The 26,036-nt window shown below is 35.1% G+C and overlaps 1 protein-coding gene across 2 annotated transcripts; it reads left to right on the plus strand.

Moving 5' to 3' along the window:
- Window positions 1-2,491: 2,491 nt before the first annotated feature.
- Window positions 2,492-10,590, plus strand: LOC130734021 (uncharacterized). Of its 2 annotated transcripts, XM_057586310.1 has the most exons (7): window positions 2,492-2,622; window positions 3,277-3,367; window positions 4,535-4,680; window positions 8,266-8,370; window positions 8,452-8,634; window positions 8,839-9,040; window positions 9,634-10,590. In XM_057586310.1, exons 2-7 carry the CDS (start codon window positions 3,331-3,333, stop codon window positions 10,116-10,118), a joined length of 1,158 nt encoding a protein of 385 aa, XP_057442293.1. In that variant the 5' UTR covers window positions 2,492-2,622; window positions 3,277-3,330; the 3' UTR covers window positions 10,119-10,590. The 2 variants fall into 2 exon arrangements, with proteins under 2 accessions (XP_057442293.1, XP_057442294.1); XM_057586311.1 differs by lacking the exons at window positions 2,492-2,622; window positions 3,277-3,367; window positions 4,535-4,680 and adding an exon at window positions 5,566-8,075 and having other exon boundaries at window positions 9,634-10,588.
- The last annotated feature ends 15,446 nt before the right edge of the window (window positions 10,591-26,036 follow it).

The following is a 26,036-nucleotide window of genomic DNA, read 5'->3' on the forward strand; positions in this document are numbered from 1 at the left end:
TTTTGATTACACCATGGTCTTAGTTTAAAATAACACTTTGTATGTCTTAAGAATGACCATTAATATAATAAAAAAAATTATGGCAATTCACTACCTACCTATTGAGTCAGTTGTATACGCCCACGCAACGCGCGGGTCGTGGTCTAGTTTTAATATGAAGTTGAGAGTGATTTAATCGCATCCAAGTAGACCAACCACATAATTTCTAAAAAATAAAATTAAAAGCTATGAAATTCTTTACCCGCATATGTTAAATTCTAGGCTTAAATGCATTTTGTGCCCCTGATGTTTCAGGGGCGTGCAATTGGCACCCCTCTTCTAATTTTGTCGACGTTTGTACCCTCAATGTTTTGAGAAAGTATAGCGAATGCCCCTCCGTCAAATTGACGTTAAGAAACTAACAGAGGGGCTGACGTGGCTTTTCTTTTTTATTTTTCTTTTATTTCCTCAGATGACACGTCATTAAATAAAAATCAGAAACTTCAAAAGGGGTGGGGGAGATTCAAACCCAGGACTTGAAAGTGGCAAAACACACACTTTACCAGTTAAGCTACACAAACAATTAATAATATTACGAACAAAGATTTATTTATACCATGTTTATTCATCAAAATGCAATAAACATAAACCCAGATAGTTCTCACTATTTCATTCCCTTCTTCTTCATCCAAACACCCCACATCCATGAACTGATTTCTTCATCCAGACCCACATCCAGCATTTTCTCCTTCAAAACTTCCATCAATTTTTCTCCAAAAACCCACACTTATGTCTAGCTTCTCTTCTCTCGCACCACCACTCTCTCATCTCCTCTTATTCTGCAAACCCAATTCCTCATCCCCTCTCATCCTCCAGGTTTTTCACTCGCTAAATCCTCTCATTTCTCCCTCTCTGGCTTTCAATTTCAACAACAAACAATCCTCAACTCAAACTTCTTTCGGCAAAAAACCTTAACTTCTCAATTTCATGGAGAAGAAAACCCTAAAATTTCAGATCCTCAATGGGTCCATAGCGAGGCGCGTGTTCCTCCGCTCAATCATGCTCGCCTCTGCCATTACCATGGTTGCTCTGCTTCGAGCCCCATTTGTCTTCGATTTGGGATCCCTGGCTCCCATGAAAATGCCACCGCTGTGAGCTCTGGTTCCTTCTTGTTTCAAACAAGCATCAGGGGCTCCATCGTCCTCTTCGCCTTCTTGTTCCTCTTCTTCTTCCTCCACTATCTTTGGCTTAAGTTTCTCTTCTGGTATTATTTTCCCTTTCTTTTCAATTTGATAATTTTTTGTTGTATTAATGGATTTGATTGCGATTTTGTCTGTAATTGATCCAATTCTTTCTCTTTTTGTTTTCTAATGACATGGTAATTAAGTGGAGAAGAAAAGTTCAATTTCTATTTGTTCTGTGCTAAATTGAGATGCTTTGAACATTTTCGTTAATGGGTGTGGTGTTTGGATGAAGATGAAGGGAATGAAATTGTGAGAATTATCTGGGTTTATGTTTATTGCATTTTGATGAATAAACATGATATAAATAAATCTTTGTTCGTAATATTATTAATTGTTTGTGTAGCTTAACTGGTAAAGTGTGTGTTTTGCCACTTTCAAGTCCTGGGTTCGAATCTCCCCCACCCCTTTTGAAGTTTCTGATTTTTATTTAATGACGTGTCATATGAGGAAATAAAAGAAAAATAAAAAAGAAAAGCCACGTCAGCCCCTTTTTAACGTCAATTTGACGGAGGGGCATTCGCTATACTTTCTCAAAACATTGAGGGTACAAACGTCGACAAAATTAGAAGAGGGGTGTCATTTGCACGCCCCTGAAACATCAGAGGCACAAAATGCATTTAAGCCTAAATTATATTGATATGCTAGATGAGGTTAAATCACTGTAATAAGCAATATAGACAACCTTTTAAATATATATCCTAAGAGCATGGTTAATTGTGCCACATTGTTGTCCTTAGCCATTAATAATGTAACCTTAAAATAAGACTTTTGCATAACCTTTGACTTCTAGTCTTCAAGTGTGTCTTTGATCAACCTGTTTGTTCAACATCATATAAGCATCAACCTGCATCGGTGGAGAGACACTACACACTTGCACTTGCAGAGTGCAGAGAGTGGCATGGATCGCATGTACTTGAATCCCAATGAACCCATTGAAGCTCGTGTCAAACACCTTCTTTCTCTTATGACCTTGAAGGAGAAGATTGGTCAAATGACTCAAATTGAGCGTTCAGTTGCTACCCCCACTGCCATTAAAGACTTCTCCATTGGTATCTACAACTCCACTAAAACCCATATGAAATTTGAAGTGAAAGAGTGTATTTTTTTCTGTTGAAGCCTCTGATCAATGTTGTTGTTTTATTACTCTCATTATTCATTGGTAAACTTGTTTTTTTGTTGTTGGTTTGTATGAAGGGAGTATATTCAGTGCTCCAAACAATGGACCTTTTGAGAAGGCACTGTCATCTGATTGGGCTGATATGGTGGAAGGGTATCAGAAGTTGGCACTTGAATCACGGTTAGGCATACCAATCATTTATGGTATTGATGCTGTTCATGGCAATAATAGTGTTTATGGTGCTACTATATTTCCTCACAATGTTGGACTTGGAGCTACCAGGTTTAGTGTTCATTTTGTTGTTGTTCTTTTTCTTTTTTGGGTTATTAAATTCACTTTGTTATTAGTTGACCTTGCAACTCTTAGATTTTAGCTATTTAGCAAGCAAACAATCTTAAATTGACACTTAAAATATTGCCCAAGTATTTTTATCATCGATCAGTCTTTCAAAAGTATAAAGAAGATACTAAATTTGTTTGCTTTTCGTGTCCCATTTTTAGTTTCGAACAAGGATGCATGTTGATGTAGGGATGTTTTAGATTTTTAAGGGATCAGTGACAAAAATACTGAAAGAACTAATGCTGTGAAAGGTGGAATTTTGGAGGATCAATTTGGTAATTTACTAAAGAAAAAACTGTGCTTGAAATCAAAATTTTCAAAATGTAATCATTCCACTTGGAAGATAAGTAGCTATTGAGACCTATAAATGTTTCCATTACTGCTTTTTGTCACAGTTAAAAGATGTTCAATACCATATATTTCAAGTTCTTAATTTTTTCTAGATTCTCAAGAGCAAGTCACCTTCTGATTTGATCAGAGATTGCTCCTTACAGTCAAGTAAATTGTTTGTCTTGACAAACAATTCGTCTTGACAAACAATTCATGCTTCTATCTTTAATTAACAAGCTTTATTTTTCATTCTTGGTGTACTTGTAGAGATGCAAATTTAGTTCAAAGAATTGGGGCCGCGACATCACTTGAGCTTAGAGCATGTGGAATACACTATACTTTTGCTCCATGTGTGGCAGTAAGGCATCCTAATTAACTTGACTACATATGTGGCTGTGTTCTTCTAAGTGGCATTTCCCTTGCTGTTTATTCTTATCCCTGATTATTCATTGCATAATTTGTTAAAGCATTCCTGAAAGGAAACAATACAACTTATGAACTTAACTTGCTATCGAAATGAAGAAACTAAGAAGATCAAATTTCTTAAACACAAGAGAAGTTGAAATGGGAGAGTGATAGAATGAACTATAAAAGAATAAAACTATTTTATTAAAACTGAACAGAAAATGGAGAAGAAAAATCTTCCCAAGGGTTTTCCAGTCACAAAGGACATTGACACTTGACACTATTGAATTCCCGGATCTACCTATTCTGAGTTTCACTATTTATCTGACTTACCTCTTCTAACTAACTAACCAACCAACTAACTAACTAATTTACTAACTAACTAGCTAACTGACTAACAACTACCCTTATTCTGTCCTAATCATGCATCCTAACATTCTCCATGAAAGATCATCTAGTTCCTGTTTTGAGTGTTTTCCCTGTTGTCTTGGTTGATTGATACAATAAACTTTTGCATCCATAATTTGATCTTCTATAAGCGGAAGTAAGGGAGTATATCAACTTCATGCAATTCATATAATGCTGACATTGGGTAGACATGGATTTGTATTTTTTTTCCCTGCTCCTTGTGTTGGTAGCATGATAGAGGCAATTCCACAAGATGAGAATGTTAGAGTTCTTTAATATAAGCTTGGAAAAACTGTAATAGATAACCAGCCTATATGTCTATAAGTAAGGAACAAAAACTTCCATAGTTTATTAATTCAATTTAAATTTTAATCTGTATAATATGTGGTTGATTTGTCCTTACATGAAAATATTATTGCATCTAAAGCCTTGAAATAGTTAAATAACACACACTCACACAACAGCTATACTCTTATTGTATTTGAGTATTTCTTACTACTACTCTGATGTCTTGTTACATATTCACACATTCACAATCCTCTAATGTTCATTCTTTATATAAAGAAAATACAGATGGGACTTAAACTTTAGAGTTCAAAAAATTTCAGCATAATTAAGATATATATCATTTATTTATGCCTCCTAAAATTCTCTGGTTAACAAAATAGATGAACTGCAAATGTGCGACTCACTTGGATCGATAAATGCACAGGTCTGCAAGGATCCCAGATGGGGAAGATGCTACGAGAGTTACAGCAAAAACACCGAAATTGTCAGAAAGATGACTTCTTTTGTTTTAGGCTTGCAGGGCCAACCTCCAGAAAGACATCCAAAGGGCTACCCATTTGTGGCAGGAAGGTAGGAAGAAGCCATCAATATAACTTCCATTGCACATAAAATTTGCATATCTTTAGCAATATTGAATTGTTAAAATATCTACTTCCATTTTGATAACAATTTATAGAGAATAGACTGCAGTAGGACAACAATTAATTTCATTATTTTCTGTATCAAAGTCATTTCCACACTTATAGTTAATGCTTTAGGAACAATGTTGTTGCCTGTGCCAAGCATTTTGTTGGAGAAGGAGGCACAGAGAAAGGTGTAAATGAAGGGAATGCTATATTATCATATGAAGACTTGGAAAGGATCCACATGGCTCCTTATTTGGACTGCATAGCAAAGGGAGTGTCAACCTGTTCTGGGAATGAACATTGAAGAGAGGCATAGTACCTAGAGGTAGAGGGATAGTGCTAAGAGAGAATGAGAGTGAGAGAGAGTGCTGAATTTCGAGTGTTATTTCATCAAATGAGCCAAAAGTCCCTTACACTTGATAACTACCTCCTATTTATAGAGCTTGGGTACTACCTATTGGGCCAATTGGGCCTCCGAGGTCAAGGCCCATCTGAAGGCCAGGGCCCCGCCTCAGGGCGGGATACATGCTGGGCGTTGCCCCTCTAGGGGCTCGCCCAGTCCACTACAGTGTGACTGAGAGTATATTACTTGCTCCCCAACGCCATTGAACCCTCAGAATTCTTACTTGCTGGTCTTAACCGTGACGTCATAGAAAAAGAAGTTTTGAGTCGGGGCCTTAATGACACCAAGGAGGAGACTCTTGCTTGCCTCCTACGCGCTGGGTGCATCTTTTCTCACGCGTTTGAGAAGTTCAATGCCGCCACCGTTGAAGCTGAGCGGTTGAAGGCCGAAAGTGCTAAGCATCAAGAAGCCGCCGCTGCTTGGGAAAAGCGTTTCGACAAACCGGCGACGGAGGCTTCAGTGACATTTTTGCCTTTAGGCGCGGCAGCAGTGGTGGGCTGAGCGCCAGGGTTGGATGTGCCGGCGCCGGAGGAGGCTTTGACCAATCTTCTCCTCTTGGTAGCTTTGGTGCTCTCGGCTTGGTTCTCAGCACCGCCCCGTTTTTTCGCGTCGCCTTCAGTGTTGAATTTTGGGGAAAAGCGAGCCATTCTCCTCTCGCGGGCCTTCAGGAGCTCGGCGTTCGTGAAATTCATATCTTCTGTAACAATAAAAAATACGATCAGTGACAACATAGGAGACGAGAAAGGAAATGTCAATAATAAAAGTGAGCTATGGGCAACCTAAGTATTTGGGAGTTCTTGAGAGGTCAGCGCCCTCAAGGACTGTTGTGCAGTCAAGGATGGGAAGTGGGGCAAGGAGATTAAGAAAGGCTTTGTCGTTGGCGGACAAAGATTCCTCTGAAGGATCGGTGATCCCATTGGGCTTCTCCGTCCAGTAAAGAGGAAAAAGGGCGGTCCCGTCTCTAAGGGTGAATGCCTCTGGGTAGGCGGGATGAACCGCCACACGGAAGTACTTCCGTGCGAAGGAGGACTTCGCGTTACTTTTGTGGGGATGCAAGCACTTCCGGCCGGCTCGGGCCTTCAAGGAAATCCATCCTTTGTTTTTGATGGACTTGGGGTCGACGTCGTAGAGGTAGAAGAAACTGGTGGGGGATGGGGCGATGCCGACAGCGGCGCTTAAGATTTCAAAACATCGAATGAAGGCCCAGGCGTTAGGGTGGAGTTGGCAGGGAGCCGCGTTGATGTCGCGGAGGACGGTTTGGACAAAGGGCGAGAAAGGAAGCCTGATTCCAAGCTCGCTAAACATGTATTCATACGCAAAGAAAAAATGGGATCTCTTTACGTCGCCGTCTGGCTTATGAAGCCAGGGGCGGTCCCCAGGACTGCAAATCCAGATCCTGAGTTTCGCGCTAAACTCATCGTCATTCGACAAACCACCCAGGGAGTTCACGAACTGCACGATGAGATCGCTGTTCTGGAAAATAGAAGGTTGGTCTATAGCCTCGTGAGTGGGGGCTATTTGGACTGGAAGGGGCAGAGTGGCGTAGGTTTTTAGTCGGTAAGGTGGGATCTCCGGGGCCTCTAAACGGAGGCCGCCGGCGGCGGTGGCATCAGGGTCGCTTCCGGAGGAAGAAGAGGAGTGGTTAGGGGAGGCAGGGCTTGAAGCCATTTTTAGAAGACAGTGAAGTGAAAGAAAGGAAAAGATGAGTATGTGTGTGATGCAAAGATAAGGACAGTGGGACTCACCGGAGTAGGATGTGAAGAGTGGGTAGCGGAAAGGGTGATAAGCGACGGCTCCGGAGCGGAAGTGGGCAGAGGGAGTTTGGTAAGCGATTAGGGAAGTAAAGAGGGGTCTCGGAAAGGGATGACTGTGGGGAAGAAGGGTTTTTATAGGAGAAGGGGAGAAGCTGGAAGGGTGACGCGTGTTGGACGCGTGTGGAAGGTTGGAAGTCATGATGGTTTTGGGGAGGTGGGTCGCGTGCAATGGGGAGTTACTGCGCACGATGGGACGGTTATGAAAGGTGAAGTGACGGTTCCGGAGAAAGAGGGAAATTGATGTAACCGACACATCACGTGGGGCAGCCACGTGAGGCAGATAGAGATTTGAAAGGGTTTTAAAATAAGGGAAAGCGCGAAAAGCCTCGCCACTATAAGGATCAAACACCATCGCCTGACGGGTGACACCAACAACAAAGTTCAGTCGCTCGCCGGGGTTACCGCCAGTCAATGATTGAATGATCAGCACATGACCCATGCCTGCCACCTTTCCCGCCGGCGAACGATCATACACCTGCTCCAACTTATCGCCAATACGAAGTAATCGTTCTCGCCGCTTGTGGACTTGTGGACTTGCCAGCTCGGATTGCTCGTCAAGTCAGTGGACTGGGTAACCGAAAATGCTAGTTTCCTTTTGCTCACGCCATGTTGGCGATATAGTTTACTTCTCTTTTCTCAAGCCATGTTGGCAGTGCAGATTCCGGTGTACTGTAAGACATATGTAAAAGCATTTAAAAGACACACTTAGCTCTCATACCTCGAGCTCGGTGTCTTGTGGACTAGTGGACTGGGCGAGCCCCTAGAGGGGCAACGCCCAGCATGTATCCCGCCCTGAGGCGGGGCCCTGGCCTTCAGATGGGCCTTGACCTCGGAGGCCCAATTGGCCCAATAGGTAGTACCCAAGCTCTATAAATAGGAGGTAGTTATCAAGTGTAAGGGACTTTTGGCTCATTTGATGAAATAACACTCGAAATTCAGCACTCTCTCTCACTCTCATTCTCTCTTAGCACTATCCCTCTACCTCTAGGTACTATGCCTCTCTTCAATGTTCATTCCCAGAACACAACCATTATGGTGTCATATTCCAGCTGGAATGGAAACAAGCTCCACGGTCACCATTTTCTTCTAAATGAAATTTTGAAAGAAAAGTTAGGCTTCAAGGTAGAGAATGGCCTAGAAAATTATTTACATATTATTTCTCTTTGTTTTGGAAGACAAGAGAACTTCTTCCATATTTATTAATTCGGGGTGAAGTGAAATAAACTACAGAACATGATTGAAGCTGTTTTGCATTTTCTTTGAACTATGAATTCAAATAAAGCATTTTATTTGGACCAATGCTCCACTGCAGGGATTTGTGATTTCTGACTGGGAAGGAATTGATGAATTATGTCAACCTTATGGCTGTGATTATCGCTATTGCATCTCCACTGCCATTAATGCTGGAATTGACATGGTATAAATCTTCAATTTCCATAATATTTTAACATAATTTATTTGATTTGATTTTAATCCATATATTCAAGAACAAATGCAGGTGATGGTCCCTCTTAGATATGAAAATTTTATGGAAGAGTTGACATTTCTAGTTCAATCAGGGGAAATACCAATAGCCAGGATTGATGATGCTGTTGAGCGGATTTTGCGAGTGAAGTTTGCAGCTGAGCTTTTTGAATTTCCTTTAACTGACAGATCTTTATTAGATTTAGTTGGTTGCAAGGTAAACGGAATTCAGCTCATAGTTTCTCTCAGGTGCTTAGGCTGTTGTTGGTTAATATTGTTTGCATATTTTAACATACATCCATGTCAGATCAGGTTGAATTATTTTAACATACATATAGGGCCTTTAGTAGGCTTTATATGTGTTGCATGCTTCACCAAATGTAATTGATAGATTTTGCTAACCATCAAATTGTTTCCACAGATACATAGAGATCTAGCATGTGAAGCCGTTCGAAAGTCCTTGGTTCTGCTGAAAAATGGAAAGGATCCTAGGAAACCTTTTCTTCCACTGAGCAGGAATGCTATGAGAATTCTTGTTGCTGGAACTCATGCTAATGATATTGGATATCAATGTGGAGGATGGACAGGTACCAAGTATGGGTCTAGTGGCCAGATCACAACTGGTAAGCTGTTGTTTCTGCCATTTCTAGTGCTATACATTCATTTTTAATCACTTAATCTTGATGCTGCTTGGGTAGAGTTCATGTCAATTTTTGGGATTCGAATATCACATTGTAAAAAATTCCTAGTCAGTGCAGTCATGCTTCATAGCCGTCAAATCTTAATCAAACGGTTTAAATTTCAAGAGATCAGTTTTATGTGAATGATTGTAATTTTAAATCCCAATTAACCATTAGATCTTGATCGTGCCAAACTATGACGGCAGTGACTTTAGGCAATTTTGATTGCAGGGAATCCAGATCCCAATTTTCGCATGATCACAGTGCCTATTGGTACAATCAACCAAAAACTAAAAATAATACTATTAAATAATCTCAGTAAAGGCTTTGTCATCTTTTTCATTGGTATTTTTATGTATTTTGAGTTTCTGATTGGTTGTGCTTTTGCTATAATTAACCATTCTATAATTGTAGAAATAATTTCTCTATACTGTCACCTAGCCTCAAGTTTTAACCATATATGGCTGTTACTTCAAATTGTTCCATATTATATACCATTGCTTTTTCTTTTGTTACCTTATTGACTACAATTTCAGGCATGACTATCTTGGATGCTGTTAAGGAAGCTGTGGGAGATGAAACAGAAGTTGTTTACGAGCAATCTCCATCAACAGACACCGTAGGCGTAGAATATAATGAAGTTTCTTATGCCATTGTTGTTGTTGGTGAAGATCCCTATGCTGAGTGCGGTGGTGACAATTCAGAGCTTGTTATCCCACTAAATGGAGCTGAAATTATAAACTTAGTTGCTGATAAAATCCCAACACTTGTGATTCTGATATCTGGAAGACCTTTGGTCTTAGAGCAATATCTGTTGGAAAAGGTTGAAGCTCTTGTTGCTGCATGGTTGCCAGGTACTGAAGGACAAGGAATCACAGATGTTATCTTTGGGGATCATGACTTCAAGGGTCAATTACCAATTACTTGGTTCAGAAGAGTTGAACAGCTTGATCAACCAGTTGATGGAGAGAATAATAGTAACCCCTTATTCCCTCTTGGTTATGGGCTAGCTTATAATTAGGAAAATGTATGTGACCTGTGTGTGTTTGTTTATCCCTTAGATTAGATGTGAATGTGTTTTTCCTCAATCCAACAACTTTGTTTAGTTGGAAAAACTGTCTTGGAAAGCTAATTATATCAGTTGATCATTATGCTATTAACTAGAAACCAAACACACTGAGCTCAAGGATTCAATACAGAAATTGGTTAGTATACACTAACAAGTAACAATATAAACAGTTTTACACAAACACGTTTAAGGAATATGACACAATAAAGTTGTACGTTGAACCATTTTGAGTTCTTAGATTGCTTTTGTTTATCTCTGCTACTCTGCTAGAGTTTCCTTTGGTAGAACCAGAAAGCTCTACCAAAAGCTTTGCCCTTGACATCATTTTTCAGTCCTCCAATCTATGCATGTATCTAATTGGTTTCCCTCCTACAATTTGAATGTCCATGACATTTGCACTCATGAATTTGGTCAATTGATTATCGCCGTTAGTATTCAGGGTTATGTTTTGAAGATGTCTACAATGATATGTATTAGTTTGGCTTATTTTAGTCCATGTATTGGATACTTGAGAATTCTTCTTTTTTAAGGAAAGTTTAGGTGCATACGGCTCCCATCATCACTATGCATCAGGGTAGACCTTTAAAAGTATAGGTCGCTTATAAAGGATATTTACAAATCGTTCGGCAACACAGTCTTACATCAACAATGAGAATCGAACATACAACTTTTTAACCCAAATTCCCAAAATGATTTGTCATTGCCAATTGAGTCAACGTGTGTTTGTTGATAGATGCTTTCAAACTTTGAATTTCATATTTCTATCATAATATTAGTGAGAGGATATGACCTTTACCGTTTCTATTTGTCCACAAATGCCTAAATTATTAAGCATGTTGCCTGATATTCTGGTTTATGCCCATAAATTGATGCCAAATCTTGTGGATACAATTGCTTCACCCAACTGGATATGATGCACCCGCATTATGTCATAGTGCTTCTTCATTTATTTTTTTCAAAATGGTATCTTTATAAACCTAACTCTCTAAAGCTGGAATCGGAATAGTGGTTATATATATATATATATATATATATATATATATATATAATATTTTTTTTGATAAGGCAAAAATTGTATTCAAATGTAGCACAAGGGGTGCTAACCCAAATACAAGAGGAGAACAAAGTTAAAAATGTAGAACTTACAGCAGCAAAATGTAAAACAAATAGTGGTTATATATATAAAGCCCTCCCTGAAATGTGATTTAGAGATTCGAATCCCAATATTGAATGTTATAATCTTCTTACACTGCAATCAATTGTTATTTTTTTGTCCTTTTGCTACTTAAGCCTTACCAAAATAAATTGTTAGAGTCTTGGCCGATTAGGAGCGTACGTAATCCTACCCAATTTATTCACAGCCCTTTAGCAGGGACTTCAACTTTGGTTGCAATGTTTGATTACTAGAATTCCAATTCATCATTGTGTGAATTTGGAAACCTAATAAGTGTTTTTATTTTTATTCAATAATAAGTGTTTGTGTGAATTATTCTTAGGCTGCGTTTGTAAATTGTAATTGAGTTTTGGAGGGGAGTGAAGTGAACGATGAAAGTTAAAAAAGTCTCACATGGGTGAGATGAAGAGCAAAACAATGGTTTATAAATGTGAGTGTTGAAAGTTTAACGGTGCTTGCTAGGATACCTCAACACTTAATTGGGGTATGATACAAGACGTGACGTGAACCAATAACATTTAAGTGGGTGTTTCTTCTTTTTACCATATATGTTTTAAGATCTCATGTTTTAAAATGGATAAAAAATTCAAATACACTTTCAGATGTCGGTTTCCTATTGATACACGTCAAATCGTGTCAGTCATTTACCATACAATGAGGGTCTGAATATATTTTAGACTAGATCACACGCATATTCATGATCATCACTCTCTTGGACATTCCCTATAATTTTGGGTCACACGCATCCAGCCCAATAGGTAATATTAGATTCCACTTGCCTAACAATCCAAGATAAAAAACTATTGGCCAAAATTAAGTCATGGGGCCCTTGAGTAGACATAAGAGCACAATCTCACAAAGATGATATCACTCTCTTGGACCTACAACATAATTTTGGATCGCCACGCATCCGGCCCAATAAGTTGCATCAAAGTCCACTTACCCAATAATCCAAAACAATATAAAAATCTATCAACTTAAATCAAGTCATTGGCCCTTGAATTTAGACATAGGACCACAATCCCACATAGACGGCCTGTGAGACTAAAGTCCAGACATCACTCTCCTGGACCTACAACATAATTTTTGACCGCCGTGCATCCAACCCAACAAGTAGTATTAGAACCCGCTTTTCCAACGACTCAAAATAAAAAAATAAAAAATAAAACTAAAGTCAAGTAATGGGCATTGAGACTCAAGTTCACATAGAAGCACAAACCCAAAATGACGGTTTTTAAAGTTTCACTCGAGTACACTAGACAGAGCAAGTCCAACGGGACAAGACAAGTCGAGTTGGACTTAAGGGAGAGTGATAAAAGATAACATGGGTAGAATGAAGAGCAAGACAACGGTTAATAAGTGTGAGTTTTAGAAGTCTAATTACTTTAAGACATTTTAGACTAGAGAAGACCTATGAGAGACCTTCCACTTATTTGAGATCTTTTAAGAAGAAAAATTATTTTAGATATTTCTAAAAACCCTCCAAAACCCGTCAAAAACTCTATTTTAGTTATATTTGAAATATTTCCCAAATTGAAGGGTTTTGAAAAGGGGGGCTTACCTCATTCCCTCTCTCTTGCCTTCTCCTCTTCCTCTCCCGTCCCCCTCTCAGCTTTTCCCTCCACTCCTTTAAAAACTCACCAACAATGTGCTTGTTTGTTTTTCTGTTGGCTACTACGTTTGACACCTAGGAAATCGGGAAAACACGTTCCAAGAGAAAAAACGTGAAAGGGGAAATTTTATCACTTCTACGTTCAGTCCAACTGAACTTAAAAACAAACAGGCTGAATGCCTTTGAAGTCAGTTTGTATTGTTTGAGAAAGTGAAATATCACTTTTCTATATTACAAACATGTACGGAACAATATGATTTCATTAGCGTTCAATGGAAACTTGGAAAGGAATGCTAATACAAATATAGACTAGTGATTCTGAGAAAACTTTTGTGGAAAGAAACTGATTATGTAAAGTTTAACTATGAATTCAGACAAGCTGATAAACAATAGAAAGGTCAACCCTGATTCACTTGAGGCTAATGAAGGAGAATCACATACATGTACTGCTTAAGCACCAGGAGTCAAAGTCATCGCGTGTTTGGGTCCACAATTTTCTCTTATAAACACTTTTGTCCAAACTAAAAATCATCACTACCATAAAGACTAAAGAGTTATGAGTCATTTAATGAATGCGGTTGTAACAAAGGCAAGTGTTTGATTTGATAGAAGAGAAATGCAGATGCTAATAAGCCAGTCCTTAAACCTCATTCACCTACACATTTTATGTTATAGGTTTATTTTTTACAAAGTCAACACATTTACCTAACTTTTCTTAAAATGATGTATTTAAAAAGTGTAAATAAAATAGTGTGTTGTTGTCCCCGCAAAATAGTTCAAGTGGTAAGAATTTGAAGACATACATGTTAGGAAGGGGAAGGTCCATGGATCAATCTATAGAGGGTGTAATTTATATTTCGATGTACCAAACAAAATAGTGCGTTGCTAGCATGTCGATATAAATAGGGGTGTACATGAGTTAGATTGAATTGCTTCATGACCAACAAAATCTGAACCAATCAAAAGTGTTTGAGATGGATTTGATGAGGTTTTACATTTTTCTACCTTCAAAGCCAAGTTGAACCAAACTGATGATGTTCGAGTTGGATCAGATGGATTGATGGGATTTCTATTAAAATAATATTGAATATGAAATAGAAAATGTAAAAGTTTATTAAAAAGTAGTAGAAAGTAATGCAACATGGATTTAAATGAATCATACAACAAGTTATTGAGGTGAATCAACAATCAAGTTATTAATTTCTCCCAATAAACCAGAAGACACCTAAAACTTATCTCAACAATACACTAATAATTATATATGTTCGCTTTCATTATATGGTTTTGTTAGAACAGCAACGCGAATACGAAACAGAGTAGAGAGAAACACACAAAAACTTTGGTCACGCAGTTTGGCTAAATTGCCTACGTCTGCGATTATAGAGCATCTATAGTTCTATTTATTGATTCGTTCTAAATACAATAATTAGGGTTTCAGTGTTATAAGCATATATAGGGATACTAATGATCCAGATTACAATAATATGAGATGTAAGTAAATAACACAAGAAAGGGAGGGTTTGAATTGTGTTCTTTTAAAACTTAGTTTTTTGAAAAGAATATATGTTTTTGAAAACTTTTCGTAAACGTTTAGTGCAACGGAAATGTAAGCAGAGTTATCAGACGATCAACACACACAGATTTATACTAGTACACCCTTAAACGATGGGCTACGTCCAGTACTTGGCCACCACCAAGATTTTCACTAGCAAGTATCAAGAACTTCTCCAATACAAGTATTCTCCAGGACTTTTCCTACAAGTATTCTACATGACTTCTCCTACAAGTATTGTCCAAGACTTCTCCTACAATCTTTACAAGATCGTTTGGTTCTACAACGATTCTCTTCTTACAAGAGTGATGGAAGAGAATTCATGGCACTGGAACTCTAAGTGTTTTGATACAGATCTGATTTTGGATCACTCAAGAGTTCTGATTCTTAGAGGGAAATAAATGAAGAGATTCGACTCTTTAAGGTTCTAGGTTTTCTCTCTTTTCTTGCAGATTTGGTGTTCAAAGATTTGACACTAAAAGAATTTCTGTTGTGAACTTGAAGAGCTTTGAATGCTTAGAAGAATGAAGGAAAATGAATGCTTAGGGTTCTTATTCTTTCGGTCTTAACTCTTCTTCATATTATTCCTTCATAGTTGTCTTATATACTTGCTTGCATTTGTTGTAGCCGTTGTGAGACAAATCCAACTGTTGTTCTGACCGTTGTGAGATAGATCCATCTGTTGATTCAAATGGCTCCGGTTGGTAGATGCATTAAATGCATGCTACTGTTTAAGTCTGTTTTTTTGCCGAAAAGGCGAGGCTTGTCAGCTAGTAGGTGACAATAGACGTTGACTACTTTTCAGAAGTCAGACAATTGGGAAATTTGATGTCGACATATTGTACTTTTCCTCGTTGGTCAGCGTGCTTCAAGGAAAGAGAAAATCTTCACGTGATCTCGTTTGAATCCTTAGCAGCTGCTTCCATTATGACTTTATCGTTGACGCTTGACATTTGTCTTCAACTTTCTGAATGATGAGCTGGAATTAAACGATCAGAAGTGGATGTGGCTCAGCTTGTGTCACATGTGTACAAGACAGTCTTGCAAATTTGAATCTTTATCTTTAGGATAGATTGACGTTGAAGTCCTTTATTCATAATAGAATAAATCCTGAAATTCAAATTAATTTAGAAGCTTAGATTTCAGCGAAGTGCTTCTATATATAAAAATTGTTATTGATCAAAATTAGATTTTAAAACGATATGATGTGTTTGAACTTAACATAATACCCCTAAACCGTACCACGGGGAGCTACTCCCCCCCCCCCCCCCCGCACCCCACACCTTAATCGCCCAACCCCCACCCCCCTCCCAACAACCGTTGTGCCAAACCGCAAGGGCAATAAGTCATATGGCCGCTCCGCGGACCACGACCCATTGCCCACTTAACACTGCATTGAGCCATACTTAACAGGTTTCGATTTCATTTTCTCAAATTTTAAGTCTCAACTAAACTCATATGATTTCCCCTTCCATAACCAATCCAATTCACGAGTTCAATTCCATCCGCTTTTTTAGCTTCGGATCAGTTCGAGTCAGTCGATTTGATCAGTCGATCCAACCCGTGTATCCTTATAAGTAAGAATAAGTGGGCAGGCTACTTTTTAGTACCACTTGCACAACAAACGCGCTTTGCCTTTTGAAAAAGATGGTCCTTAGTCTCATTCTATACTGTAGGAAAAGCTAGTTGCAGGCCCATTAGGCTAATGCCAATTGCCAATCATACATTCTTCACTTCACAGGTAAAATAAGATCGACATGTTGGTTGTTTTATTAGGCTATGCAAATGGCAGGCATAGCCAAAACAACTATCATTAAAATTCTCGATAACTTCAGAAAATTTTTTAAATATAAAGTTTTATGAACCTATGGTTGGAAGGCGACAAACATTGAAACTTGTCTATCACGCATATGCTTGAATTTCAATTGTGTTCAATGTTCACAAGAGAATTAGTGCTCGTTTGAATTCTTATTAAACAATGTGGATTCACGTAGAAGGTAATGTATGATTTTTTTTCCTTATAAAGTGTTTAGGTAGGGGTTTAAAAATGTTAGAATTGCCTTAAACGGGTAAAATTAATTTTGATGTGTTTAAATGTTTTCTTTCACAATTAATTGTAAGTAACTAAATATTTTGGGATAAAACTATAAAATAATAGATTTCACAACTTGATTTTAAAATACTCTACATGAATAATTTTTTTCATACACCAACAACAATATAAGTCTTTATTATAATAAATCACTACTAGAAATTCGCTCTTTAGCGACGGATTTAGCGATCGAAATATTTCAGTCACAAATGATTTTGCGACGGAATTCATGATATTTTGGTCATACTCCACATTTGACGTATTAGCGATCGAGTTAGCGACGAAATTATTAGCAACCGAAATTTCCGTCGCTAAAAAGTAGTATAAAAATAACAAAACAAAGTAGCGACCGAAATTTTCGTCGCTAAAAAGTAAAATAAAAATAACAAAACAAAGTAACGGCCGTATTAGCAACGTATTATTTAGCGACAGATATATCCATCATTATTAGCGACTGAACTATTAGCGACTGAAATTTCCGTCGCAGTAGAATAAAAATAACATTAATGTTGTGGTATGACTATCTAGCTAATTAAGATTGGTTGTGGTAGGATTCAACCCTTAATTTTAGGAACAATTTGAATCTGCTTAATCTTGTGTTTATTCTTACTTGAGAGGGATAGTTTGAAGGTTTTATTCTTCTAATAAATGTTTTTCTCTTTCCAAAAAAAGTCTTTATTATAAGTCTGTCTATTCTTGTATAACCAACTAGTACTTTTAACCCGTGCGTTGCACGGGGACATTCTTTATTATTTTTTATTGTGTTTTTATGTTTTTTTAAAATTATTTATTCATATGAAAAGAGAAAAAACAATATTTTTTGTGATAATTAGGTTTTTTTTCGAAGTGTTAATTTATGTTTTTAAAATTGTTTTTTTTTTTGTGGTAGATTTTCTTATGAGTGTACTTGTCTTTTTTATTTGTGTTGTTTGTCCTTATTTATCTAATTGATGTTTTGGATATATTCTTTTGATATAACAATTTTATTGTACTTTACAGATAGAAGTGATATTTTTTGGTAAGATCTTATTTAATATTAAGTTTGTCTTTTCGAGGTTTATAACTCATGAAATTAATAATAATAAATTTATTTATAATAATTTGAAGTTAATAGTATAAGTTCATAGAATGACAATAATAAAGGAGGATCAAGAGGAAGGGTTAGGGGAATTTTTTATTGAATGGCCTTAACTTTTAAGGTTTTTTAATTATATTAATTATTAGTTGATTAATATTTCAACAAATCTAAACTTGTCTTATGAAATTCCCTATATATATTTTTTTAGTGATATCATATTTAATAATAATTTTGTCCAATGACATTCCATAACTCAAATGAATTAAATAATAATAAATTCATTTAAAATAATTTTGAGGTTAATAGTAGAAAGTTATATGACTAACATTGATGAAGGAAGTAAAGAGATAGAGATGGTTTTCCTTTTCTTTTTGCATCACATGTTATGATATCAACTATATTAAATTGTACACAATTATATTTTACTTTAGGAATAGTGTCACTTGTAGCCTCTTCAATTCTTGAGATGCTCATTCAAGTAATCATGTATTTGTGCTTTGTGACTCTATATTTTCTAGCAGGTGCTTGAACCATAAAATTCTGAATCGCATAAACTTGTCTTGCACATAGTGTGTCACTAAACTGTGACATTTAAAAAACTACAATTTTAAAAATTCACTTTGCTATGGTAACAACAAATAGTTTGAATTAGGTACCATTGAAAGTGGGGATAACAAAGAAATTGAATACATTTTCAATGATTAAGAGCACTTCAATACTATTAACAATTCCAGGTGTATTGAAATCTCTTGTTTCCCACACATGGAACATACGAACTGTTTGAGTCATCCTACATAACAAAAAAGTTGAGCAAATCAATGAGAAAATAATTCTTTAGGTGTTTCAATTTTAGATGATGAAATCAAGTTGAAGATCATCATGAAATAAAAAGCATGTTATAACACATGTTAACATTCTAGGTTAGCACATCAATAGTTAGCCGTTGGATATATGTACCTTGAAAAATGTCTTGAAGCTTGAGCCTTTGAAAATACAAAAGCAAATGCTTCAACAAAACTTATGTGACGTGCACATGTTGAATGAGTATTAACACTTATTAATTTATATAGTTGTAGAGAAAATGGTTAGTGATGGTTTTTTTTTCTTTTTGATAAGATCTTATTTAGTATTAAGCATACTTTTTTGAATTTCATAACTCATATAAAATAAATAATAATAAATTGATTTAAAGTAATTTTCAATTAATAGTAGATGTTTAGAATGACATTGATGAAGGAAGTTCAAGAGGAAGTGATAGTGGAGTTTTTTTTATTGAGTGGCATTTAACTTTTAAGGTTTATTATTAATATTAATTATTAGTTGATTAATACTTCAACAAACCTAAACTCTTCAACAAACCTAAACTAATAATATGTGTCTTATAGAATTCATAACTAATATCATATTTAATATTAATTTCGACCTATGACATTCCATAACTCATAAATTAAATAATGATAAATTCATTTAAAATAATTTTGAGCTTAATAGTAGAAACTTATATACTAACATTGATGGAGGAAATTGAAGGGGAATATCGAACGACTGAGATTAAAAGTCTGCTGTATATTGAACGGTTCTGAAAAATCACATATGAAATAATACGCATAACTACTTAAATGCTCATAGATAAAAATAAATATATGAAACATTGTTTATTGATTGACTATTTTACCCTCGAGGTTACTAAACTTCTCAATATATAAATAAATATAAATATGTTTTTGAATTTCATAACTCATATGAAATAAATAATAATAAATTTATTTATTTCGTTGATGCCACTTTGCGGGTTGGTGGTGAGTTTTTTGGCTCAATATTTTGGTCATTTGTAATTTGCCTGTTGCTCGTTTTGGCACAGGTTTTCTTCATTATTTATAATATATTCTCTTTCATTTTCAAAAAAAAATTATTTATTTCAATTCATAGTAGAAGTCTATAGAATGACATTGATGAAGGAAGTTCAAGAGGAAGGAATATGAGAGTTTTTTTTATTTAGTGACCTTTAACTTTTAAGGTTTATTATTAATATTAAATATTAATTGATTAATACTTCAACAAACCTAAACTAATGATATGCGTCTTATGGAATTCATAACTTATATCATATTTGATATTAATGTTGACCTAAGACATTTTATAACTCATATAAATTAAATAATAATAAATTCATTTAAAATAATTTTGATCTTAATAGTAGAAAATTATATACTAACATTGATGAAGGATGTTCAAGGGGAATATCGAACGACTGAGATTTAAAGTCTGCTGAATATCGAACGGGTTCAAAGTAATTACATATAAAATAATATTTATAATTAACTACTCAACACCTCATAGGTAAAAACAACTATATGAAACATTTTTTTTTTAATTCAAGGATTTACTTTCAATAGAAAAAAACAAAAAAACAAAACTCTCCAAATAGAGTTGATAGGTAAAAGGAATAAGAAGGAAAAACAAAACAAAAACTGAAAAAATAGTGTAAAATTAGTGATCACATTCATAGTATAAATATCAACTAAAAATGACATAAATTGAATGAAACTTAAGGTAGACGATGAAGATGACAACACCACACCAAGTTGTAAAATAAAATAAAGGTGACTCTCATTTAGTCGACTAAGTTCATAATGAAACAATAAAAATTACGAAAAATGCAAGAAACTTACATGTTTTCAAGATGTAACATTGGAAGAATGAAAAACAACAATGGGAAAATCTGAAAAAAGAAACAAATTGAAACTAAATCAATGAAATATAAAAGAGAAAAAGAGGCTTCATTGTACCGGATTAGAAGAAAAGATTATCATTTGGTCAACTAAATTGATAATAAACTAATCTAAATTAAAAAAAAAAACAAGAAACTTACATTGGTTGAAGATTAAACTGTCAAAGAAATGGAATCAAACTTCATAAAATTGTGCAAGAAAAATAATGAAACACAATTAGTAAAATAGTCAAGGAGATGACCTTAATAATTTATGAAGAAAAAATATTTTTGAAATGAAATAGAAGTTACAAACAGATCATAATAATATTGATAATCAACAACAAAGAACAAAACATGCATAAATTACAAAAGCAAAATAAAATTTGTAACTTTCATCTATTGAATAAGCAATAACAATGTGTATATTGCGAATAAAGACTGAATTTTACAGGAGCGGGAGATGAAGAATGAGAAGAACGAATGAGACAAAAAAGATCGTTTGCGAAGAACGTAGCATGAGAACAAAATCTAAAGAAGAAGAAATGGAGAAATCAGAACAAATAAATCAAAAGGATAAATAAGGAGAAAAAAGAAGAGCTCTTACCGGATGGAAGATGATGATGGAGAAAAACGTCAATGCTTGAGAATGAAAAGTGACGAAGAAGAAGTGACTGTTGGAGAAGAAAAGACGCAAAAGAAAATTTTCTAACCTGATGGAAGATCTTCTTGTGCTGGAATGATGCTGTTGGAGAATTCAAATCGAAGTGATATAACCTGCACATGATTGGAGATGCTGAAGGTCAAAATGAGAGAGATGAAAATAAGTTGAAAGGGAAATGGAAAAATGTTTTATATATAGGAGAAGAAGGAAGAAACTCTTGGTGATTTTGTAACCATAATCCATAATCAGGAGTTACAAAAGCAACAAATAAAACGGCTAAGAATATGAAAAGGTTGTACAAAAGGTTTCATAAGAAAATGATCAACGGTTAGGATTAGAAGCAATGAATGACCAGGATTGATTTCATATTGAATTACTCACAAATTTACGTATATGACCATGGAAAAATTTCCACCCATGTGTATTAAAGTATTAAATTACAGTTTTACCCCAAAGATTGCAAAAACTCTTCATTTATATATAGTATAGATAGATCTGAAACTCAAATAAAAGAGGAGGGTTGTGTCTGATCTCGGCATCAACCAAACTAGTTGGTATCTTCAAGATTGATCAATGTTTTTCATAAACTAGCTAACCGTGCAATGCATGAGAAAAATAATTTTAAAATCATTAACATAAATTTTATAATAATTATTTTAAATTTTTTATTATGAATTTAAAATGAAATAGATAATGTCTTATATTTAGATATTAAAGGATAAATTTTTAAATAAATATTTTTAAAATTTTTAATTTATAAGTCTTGTTGTTACTTTTGGTTGTCTACATTTTGTCAAAAACAACCTGATGTCGAAACAGATGTTGTAACATCGTGCTGTGACATGTGTCCCTGCGAATCTGCTGTGCGTTTGGCTGATTTAAAAAGGAAGCTTTGGATTGTTTGCGTGATCAACAAGTTAGGGTTGTTGAAGAAGCTTCTATGTGTTATCTGAATATATTATAGTGTAATCAAATCTGCTGAAGAAGATTTGATTTGGTTTAAATTCTAGAAGATTATATCTTTTTATTTTCAAATCTTATTTGATAAGATTTGGTACTGGTTTAAAAAGATTTGTTTCAGATCTGTTTTGTGGACTCTATTTTCGTGCAAGCCCATTGAAGATCAAGACCTGAAGAACGGCTATTTAAGGAGGCTTAACCCTAGTTGTTAAGTGTGCGTTGGGCACCCAAGGATTGGGTTTTTAGGGTTGTGTTTTGTGAGTCTTTGTTCTGTTATTTTGTACACCACTCTACTGCCTCCATTGATCATCATATGGCATAGAGTTGGTTTGTTTTAGTTGAGTTGTAGTCTCTTCAAACATGTGTTGATTGTTGTTACCAATCACTGTGGCAATGATTGAGAGAAAGTGAGAGGGACTCTCATACTTAGGTCGATATAGTAAGTAGAAAAACACTGGGTAAATTAGAAAAAGAACTATGAGCTGAGGTGTTCATGAGTGTCTGTAGTTCCTAAATCTTGAGATAGTGGATTTCCTTTCTTTGGGCGAAGCCCTCCATACGTAAGTGAGGTTTCACCGAATTGGGTTAACAATTCTTGTGTCTTATTTACTTATGTTTTTAAAGTTTATGTTGTTACTGTTAATCAATTGTTGAACCGATTGTTTCAGCATCGCGTAGAACATCTGTCCTGTGCGAGAACCAGAATTTCAAGTCTAAATTTAATCTTAATTCAGTATCTATCTTTTTTTTTGTACATATCTATTGAAAAGATCTTAAGATATGAATTAAAATTTTAATGATATCATTGTGATAATAAGAATCATAGATCAGCTGCGGAATGGACGGAGGGATCGCTGGCGCGCTCCACAGCCGGGAACGATCAAGATTAATGTTGATGCTTCGGTCCCTGCTGGTTCGGTGATGGGCTACGGTTATATTGCCAGGAATTCTTTGGGACAAGTTTTAGCAACTGCAGCTTCGAAGTGGCCCAAGGCGACATCAGTGGAACTTGCAGAAGCTATGGCATTGAGGTGGGCTTTACAACTTTCTTTGGAGCTTGGTTTCTTTAATGTGGAGGTGGAACTTGACAGCAAGCTTGTGGTAGATTCCTGGAGGAACCATCGTCAGCAAGCTTCTTATTTAGCTTTAGTGATTTCTGATTCAGTTTTTATTTCCCAGTCTTTTTACCGCTTTTCTATAGCTCATGTGTTGCGAGTTAGTAATATGGCTGCAGACTTTTTGGCCAAATTTGCTTTGTCTAGTTACTGTTTTGTTGGGATTGAGGAGTACCCTGTCGGTTTAGAGACGGTGCTTTCTTCGGATTTGGTTTCATCTTGATTAATGGAATTTTTGTTTCCTTCAAAAAAAAAAAAAAGAATCATAGAAAGTAAAGTAAGAATTAAAAAATAAGTATTTAAAGATAAAAAAAATACAGTGATAATTTAATTAAAAATAAAATTCTGATATATTTAGTATGATTATTTAATTTAAATAATTTTTTATACTTGTATGGGGCTATTCAAAAAAATTTAAACTATTAGAAAGGAATTTAAATTTATATTAAAAATAATAATTATAATTAAAACAAAAAAGTAAACGTTTTAAATTCGAATTTTAAAACAAAATGTAAACATTAAAATTCAAAAATGATTGGATTTAAATAATTAATTTAAGTTAGGAGAATCAAACTCTTATAGACAGTGTGTGAAACTCACTCTCCATTGTAAGAAGAGAGAGTATTGGACATAACCTCATTGAAAGAGTAGAATTCACTATAGTCTCACTCTCCAAAGTGACGACTCTAATTTATATGATACAAAGTAGATGATTCAAATATAAATCACTTCTAAATACACACGTTCTATTCAAAATCAATTCTTAAACACACTAAATTTGAAAGAAAGCAACATGTGGTCACTTAATTTTCTTACCAACAGAGGATCCCAAATCCTCTATATTTTGTGGAAAGAAATCTATGAAGGGATCTGATTAGGAAAAGCTAAGATTTCTTTTGGTAAAATAAAAGGCTTAGGTTTGTCTCCATAAATGGGATCAACTATTCAAACCATGATGTGGAGAACAAAGTCTTGTTTAATGGTAGGCTCCGTACATAAAGAATCACAAAGACTATGATGCTTTGTTTGGACTATGTGTACTATTACAATTTACAACACTATATGACCAAACTCGCTTTGTTAACAATATATTGCTTGTCTAATCACTCTTGAATCTCTCTTTGTACTATATATTATATTATTCTAATTACATAATTAAGAGTAGACCTGGATGGAATCTTCCTCTTCATGATTCGATTAAAAAGAAAGATCCCATATAATCACAAGGATTAACAAACAAAAGAGGAACATGAATTCATTTTCTTGTGCAAGCACAGTTAGCAAGAGCATACCAAGTCAACTTGTCCATTTTAAGTGTATAAATCCTAAATATTGATACTATCTTGAATTCAATTGTAAAAAAAAAGAATTGGGATAGAAAAGAAAGTAGGTCATCAAATACATTTTTTTCTTTTTGCTTGATTACATGTATTTTTCATGAGAGACAATTCAATATTCATTTTTCATATTCAAGGCTCGAACCAAAACTCAGTTTAAAATACAGTCGAACATGTATCACTTGAATCTACCATGCATGGCAGATCATTAAATACTTTGACACAATGGAGCCAACTCCAAGCAAAAAATTATAAATTGAGTGATATATTATTCAACCAATTTTAAATGAGAATCCGATCATACAGATAGACTTTTCTAGTAATAAAGCAAGAAGTAATATATATATATATATATATATATATATATATATATATATATATATATTGGAAGAGACCTTCACTAGTAAGATCACACTGAATACTTAAAAGGTTTGATAAAATGTTAACACCATCATCTTTTGGGTGCGGTTATATCTGCAAATCAAATTGAACTTTTGTCTCTATTTAATAGTGAGTTTTAAATTTAGTGTTTTTACTAATTTCATGACTTGACTCTGTCTATAAATCACAAGATCTCCATGAAGTTTGGGAATTTGCATAAAAGATATCAGGCTTCAAGGACATTTCCTTTTAACAACATGCTAGCATAAACTTTTTATTGGCATAGACAACTTTAGAGTTGCATAGCATGTGCTACACTTTCGAACTTTGTAAAAATACTAATCTTAGGACTCTCCTTTTACTCTTTCACTCATAGTATGAATTCAAACTTATGTCATCATTCTTACGAGATCTAACTTACCTATCACTTGACCAACATCTTGTTACTCACTCATAATATGTTTGAAAATCATTCTATAATCTATTCTGAAACCAAAATTAATTATAAGGAAAAGCAAGTAGATATTGAGTTAGTAAATTAACTCAAGGGAAAAACAAGTTGATGCAAAGGTTGGTCTACTAATGCGCAGTACCATTTTAATTTCACCTTTGAAAAACCAATGCCGGCTCAAATAATTTATGAATATCTCAAATGATATTTTGCATCAAATTATTAGTAACTTAATTATACGTGTACCATCAAACAATGCATATATCTTGGGACACTTTTTTCCCTCTCTCTTCCGGTCACATTACATCACATATTACATTTATCACTTGTCTATTATCTCTTTCAATCTCTCTCTAGTGGACTATTAATAAACTGGTCCACTAGTGCACCATGATTTATAACCATTAGATTTTAGCATTTTAGAATATTCTCTAATTGAAGGGTCAGGATTTCATAGATGAAAAAATGGTAAAAATGTAAGTGTCACACTTCTTCCCCACCAACAAACCATTCTCTGTATACACTAACCCAGAAATCGAAATACAAAAGTAACTGTGATATTTTTTTTGAACTCGGAATTAATTTGAGTTAATCTTGGTTAAAGAAAAACATGAAGATGGCAAGTGAGAAGGACATCTCAGTTCTTTGTTCTTATCAAAGTGTTGAACATCTTCAAAATAGAAACGGAAAAGGAAATGCAGCAGCAGCACCAAAAAACACTGTCATTCTCACTTTCTCAACATC

Source organism: Lotus japonicus, chromosome 1 (genome assembly GCF_012489685.1).
Source record: "Lotus japonicus ecotype B-129 chromosome 1, LjGifu_v1.2".
Classification (NCBI taxonomy): Eukaryota; Viridiplantae; Streptophyta; class Magnoliopsida; order Fabales; family Fabaceae; genus Lotus; species Lotus japonicus.

What these genes read in the sequence shown, in the direction of transcription:
- LOC130734021 (XM_057586310.1), top strand. Translation starts at nt 3,331, where the DNA reads ATGTGGAATACACTATACTTTTGCTCCATGTGTGGCA. An exon ending in TTAATGCTGGAATTGACATG is followed by an intron (nt 8,371 to 8,451) that starts GTATAAATCTTC and finishes GAACAAATGCAG; the next exon opens with GTGATGGTCCCTCTTAGATA. An exon ending in TAGTGGCCAGATCACAACTG is followed by an intron (nt 9,041 to 9,633) that starts GTAAGCTGTTGT and finishes CTACAATTTCAG; the next exon opens with GCATGACTATCTTGGATGCT.